Here is a 6,000-nt window from a genome sequence, read left to right on the forward strand (position 1 = left end):
CTCTATAGAATACTATACAGCAGTCAAAAACAATGAAATCCGGTCATTTGCAACAAGATGGAGGAATCTGGAAAACATTATGCTGAGTGAATTAAGCCAGTCCCAAAGGGACAAATATCATATGTTCTCCCTAATCGGTGACAACTAACTGAGCACCAAAGGGGAAACCTGTTGAAGTGAAATGGACACTATGAGAAACAGTGACTTGATCAGCTCTTGTCCTGACTGTTGATGTACAGTGTAATACTTTATCCATTTTAGTATTTTTTTTGTTCTAGTACTATTGGTTGAACTCTGTAATTAACACACAATTATTCTTAGGTGTCTAAATTTTAACTGAAAAGTGATCCCTGTTAAATATAACAGTGGGAATAAGAGAGGGAGAATATGTAAAACTTGGGACATGCTCAACTGGACTTGCCCCAAATGGTGGAGTCAGAATCGTGCCAGGGGATTCCAATACAATCCCATCAAGGTGGCATGTACCAATGCCATCTCACTAGTCCAAGTGATCAATTTCAGTTCACAGTTGATCACACTGATAGGTCTAAGAGTCAAAGGGATCACACAAACAAGACTAGTGTCTGCTAATACTAACTGATAGAATAAAAAAGGGAGAGAACGATCCATCATGGGAAGCGGGATACACAGCAGACTCATAGAATGGCAGATGTCCTAAATAGCACTCTGGCCTCAGAATCAGCCCTTAAGGCATTCAGATCTGGCTGAAGAGCCCATGAGAGTATTTTAGGCATGGAAAGCCAAGACACTCTGGAAAAAAAAAAAAAAAAAAAAAACACCTAAATGAAAGATCTCTGCGAGTGAGACCCCAGTGGAAAGAAGAGGGCCATCAAAGAAGGAGGTACCTTTCTCTGAAGGGAGGAGAGAACTTCCACTTTGACTATCACCCTGTCGGAATAAAATCGAAGTCGGCGAACCCAAAAGGCTTCCATAGCCTTGGCAACTCATGACTAGAGCCTAGGGAGATTACTGACACCATAAATAAGAGTGTCAAATTGTTAAGTCAACAACAGGAGTCACTGTGTACTTACTTCTCATGTGGGATCTGTCCTTAATGTGTTGTCCAATGTGAACTAATGCTATAACTAGTACTGAAATAGTATTTTACACTTTGTGTTTCTGTGTGGGTGCAAACTGATGAAATTTTTACTTAATATATACTAAATCAATCTTCTGTATATAAAGATAATTGAAAACGAATCTTGATGTGAATGGAATGGGAGAGGGAGCGGGAGATGGGAGGGGTGCGAGTGGGAGGGAAATTATGGGGCAGGGGGAAAGCCATTGTAATCCATAAACTGTACTTTGGAAATTTATATTTACTAAATAATAAAAAAATAAAATAAACATTAAAAAAAGTTAAAACTAGTTGAGCATTCTATAAATTTTTTTCCATGTAAACATAAACTTGTTCATGCAGCCTTTACTTAACAATAGTGGGTTCATGAGGTTGTTTTATGATTTTTTTATTATTTATTTGTAAGTCCGAGTTACAGAGAAAGAAGGAGAGACAGAGAAAGTGGTCTTCCATATGTTGATTCACTCTCCAAGTGGCCGCGATGGCCAGGGCTGAGTCAGGCCAAAGCCAAGAGCTTCACCCTGGTATCCCATGTGGACAGCAGGAGCCCCAGCACTTGGGCCATCCCCTGCTGTCCCTCCCAGGCCACCAGCAGGGTACTGAATCCTAAGTGGAGCAACCGGGACAGGAACTGGCACCCATATGGAATGCCAGCACCACAGGTGGCTGCTTAACCCACTATGCCCTTCATATAGTATTCTATAACTTGTTTTTATTTAATAAAATCATAGCTTCCAAGCCAATATATTTTATAGGCATACCTCTTTATTTCTACTAACTGTAAAGATGTGAGCAAATGATAATGTGATACAGGCTAAGCATTGCTAATCCAAACATCCAAAATATTCCAAAATCTAGAAACATCTGAAATCGGAGACATTTCTGAATTCGAGCATTTCTGACAAGCGATACTCAACCTGTACATTTAATACATTCCTAGTTTTTTTTGTTGTTGTTATAACAAATAACACTACAATTAATATCTCTGTATATTTAAGTATCACTACTTAAATTTCTTCCAGATAAATCCTCATACATAGTTTCTGGGTCAAAGGATGGCATCTTAATATCACTATTAAGTTCCAAGAAAGTAATAATAATTTACAGGCACACCCATAGTTTGAGGGTAACTGTTTTCCCCATGACACCCTCAGCAGTATTAGAAATTATCATATTCGGGCCGGCGCCGCAGCTTACTAGGCTAATCCTCCGCCTTGCGGCACCAGCACACCAGGTTCTAGTCCGGGTTGGGGTGCCGGATTCTGTCTCGGTAGCCCCTCTTCCAGGCCAGCTCTCTGCTGTGGTCAGGGAGTGCAGTGGAGGATGGCCCAAGTGCTTGGGCCCTGCACCCCATGGGAGACCAGAAGCACCTGGCTCCTGCCATCAGATCAGCGCGGTGCGCCGGCCACAGCGCGCTGGCCACGGTGGCCATTGGAGGGTGAACCAATGGCAAAGGAAGACCTTTCTCTCTGTCTCTCTCTCTCACTGTCCACTCTGCCTGTCAAAAAAAAAAAAAAAGAAAAGAAATTATCATATTCATTTTTGCCCAGCTGACAAGGTGTGAAAAGTGCTACCTATTGTTAACAATAGAGAGCATTAATTCACCATCCTTTTCACATTTTCCCTTTTGTGAACTGCTTGGTCAGATCCTTTGCCTTTCATTCTGCTGGGTTGTCTTTTTCTTACCTATGTGTAGAAACTTATTAGTTGGATCTTTTATCACACAGAATTTTCAAAATTTTTCTGCAATCAAACTTGTCAACTTTTTCTTTCAGATTCTGGATCTGTGTCTGTCTTGCTTGGGCCTCTTCTGCTAGCCAAGATTATTAAAATAATCTCCTAAATTTTCTATTTATTTTATTGTAATTTGGGGTTTTTTTGGTACATTTATATCTTTATCTGGAATTCATTCATACAGGATTATGACCTCAGAACTGTTCCAACACCACTTGTTGAATTATCTACCTTTAAATGCCTCCTTCTAGGGTAACAGATTACTACAAATAGCTAAGATGGCAGACAAAATTCTTAAAAATTCTTAAACTCCACTAAGAAAAAATTTGAAACTTATTAAGATACTCATCTTTTTTTCTTTAAAAGAAAAGTATGCATTGGGATACATGCACATTGTATACAAATATCAGCATACACTGTGAAATGATTTTGTAATATAGTAGCAATCTAAACTAAGTCACTGTCTAACTATGTAAGCCTGATTTTTTTCCAATGTCACGGTAAAAATATAAGTAATCATAAGATTACTCACTGCCTCAGCTCACAAATATTTAATGAGCGCCAGCTGAGCAGGCACTCAGGATACCACGGGGAAAGAAGACACGCATGATCCTGCTTTCAGGAGGCTCACAATCTAGCCGTGCTTCTCCCTCTCCTAGAATAGCAATGTATTTAGGGGAAAGGAATGTGCATTCACACAAAGGCAATGCAATAAAAAAGATTTGGGCAACTTTTATGACACACTCTGATCTTCTCATTTCCAAAACACACCTGCTCGGTTCGAATGTACCCTATTTATGCAGAAATTCTCAGTAATAGCCTCATGCTGAAAACACCGCTAAGGAGTTCAGGGTAACCCCGTTTACCTACCTCCAGAAGTACCTGTGCCTAGTTTACTTGCTCAACAATATTTAACTTCTTTCACTAAATAAGAACCTCAGTAAGAGAAAACATGCTACAAATCTATTTACATCAGTCCTGTTCAGTCCACCGAGTTAAAGCTATTTCTTTAAAGGACACAACATATAGTTTTAAACACACTTCAACGAACCTTGACAAATGACAGTACTGCAAGGCTTGGAGAGGAATCAAGAACGTTGGTAGCCCCCCCTCCCAACAGGTAACAAGAGCAACGACTCGTTAGCGACAGTCACCTTCAACTTGAGGTCCCACGACCCAGAGGCCGCCCCCACTCGTCCACAGAAGCCTTGCGACTCCAGGCCTTGTGGCCACGCCCCCACCTCAATACCAGCACACGGGGTCTTCCACACACTCCCACCCCTCCGGATGAAACTGGGAGCTGCACACAAAGCACCGCCCCGAGGAAGCAGACGGGGCGCCTGGCCCTGTGAGGTGACCTTGGCCTCAGTTTTCTCATCTGTGAGATGAAGCTGGCGCCCGGTGCTCGTCCCCACCGCCACCCCCACCCCCACTGCCGCAAGGCTGAAGAACTTTCCAGCCCAGTACCCAGCTCTGGCCCCCACCGCCGCGACTACTCCGTGCCATCCCCCGCCCCCGGCCGGGTCGGCGACCAGCGGCCACGAGCGCTACCTGCGATCTGGGAGACGAAGGCTTCCGCCACTAGAGACATGTCGGCTGGGCGGCCGTGCGCCCGGGCACCTGCTCCCCGCGGCCCTCAGCGTCCTCCTCCGCAAACCTGGTGGCTCCTGGCAGCTAACGGCTCCCACCCGGCTAAGCTCAGACTCGCCAAGCCCACCCAGGTAGCAGCGCCAGTGGTGGCAGCGAGGCCCCCAAGGTTACCGCCAGGCCGGGCCAGGAACTTCCGGTGCCGCTGACAGCGGCGCGCGCGCGCTTCCGCCGGCCCCGCCCCCGCGGGCCTGGGGAGACCCGGGCTGGGAGCCCGGCCGCCGAGAGCGCGGGGAATGGCGGTCCTGATCTGGGTCGGGGGCCCTGGAGTGTTTAGTGCTCTTTCTGTAAGCAGGCATTTTCTAAGCAAGCAATAGTGGTTTTATATCACGCACTAGACAACAGGGATTTATTTCATTTATCTCGTCTCCTCCACACCCCCTCGGGAGGATGCTGTGTTATTGCCGTTTTACGGGTAAGGAATCCGGTTTGGAGAGTTTAAACTTGCTGCCCGGGGACTCCGCGGAGCCCCAGATTCAGCCCCGCGCGAATTCCCTCGATCCCACCGTACCGCTGGGTTGAGTAGTGCCTGCACACACATTGGTGTCCAGTTATTTCATTACTCAAACATGCTTGTCACGACAAAAGGAGTTTGTCCTTCACCTGCATACACTGGAAATGCAATTCAGCTTGGGGAATAAGCTACTTCCTTTCACAGGCTTCTCACCTTGGGGGGTGGGGGGTGGGGACAGGGGACACAAAATCCCCCAAGTGACTTTTCCCCTCCTTCACCTCATATCTTAAATTATAAGTTTACAACTTAAAAAAAAAAAGCCTAGGTTACGGGTTTAGCAGCATAAAATATTACAAGTGGAACAGATTTCAACATCTGCTGACTTCCACTGATGAGAAACAGCTTGAGAGAGGTGAGGTGACAGGGTTTAAATCACACACTAAGTCAAAAAGTCTGTGTACTAAGTTGTTGCACAAGAAACCTGGTATTTGAAAAAATATTGTCCATGACATTGAGAAGCTATGTCTCCTTGCTTTATATCCATGGATCTCTAGACCTTTATTATAGTTTATTGTTCTGTTTGTGCCTCCTTAACTTGTATATTCGTTTCAAGAGATTGCCATAGGGATTACCACACACTGGGTGGCTTAAAACAACAGAACTTTATTCTCACAGTTCTGGAGGAAACAAGTCCAACATCAAGGTGTCGGCAGGGCTGTGCTTCTCTCTCAAGGCTCCAAGGAAGCATTTTCGCCACCTTCTTTATAGCTCCTGCAGGTTGCCAGCAATCCTGGATGTTACATGGCTTGAATTCACATCACTATGTCCCATGCCTCCATTGTCACATGTCTGCCCACGTGTTTATATGTACACATCTCCCTGTATGTCCATAGGTGCAAATTTATTTCTTATGAGAGCACATACCATCCTTGTATTAGAACCTAGCCTAAGTCAGTGTGGCCCTATCTCACTTGCTTTTTTTTTTTTTTTTTTTTCCATCTTACTTGAAAAGCAGAGAGAGATCTTCCATTCACAGGTTCACTCCCCAGATTCCCCCAAGAGTCAG

At 44.6% G+C, this 6,000-nt stretch overlaps 1 protein-coding gene across 2 annotated transcripts in view; it reads right to left on the bottom strand.

Annotated features, from left to right (window-relative positions):
* Positions 1 to 4,608, bottom strand: part of MTX2 (metaxin 2) — a 77,431-nt gene extending 72,823 nt beyond the window's left edge. For both annotated transcript variants that reach the window (XM_008258782.5, XM_051848469.3), the window contains exon 1: positions 4,385 to 4,608. In XM_008258782.5, the coding sequence (XP_008257004.1) occupies positions 4,385 to 4,424 (40 nt within the window). In that variant the 5' untranslated portion in view covers positions 4,425 to 4,608. The remainder of the gene's footprint in view (positions 1 to 4,384) is intronic.
* Between the last annotated feature and the right edge of the window lie 1,392 nt (positions 4,609 to 6,000).

This window comes from Oryctolagus cuniculus, chromosome 3 (genome assembly GCF_051225735.1).
Source record: "Oryctolagus cuniculus isolate XC-2025 breed Fujian yellow rabbit chromosome 3, ASM5122573v1, whole genome shotgun sequence".
NCBI lineage: Eukaryota > Metazoa > Chordata > Mammalia > Lagomorpha > Leporidae > Oryctolagus > Oryctolagus cuniculus.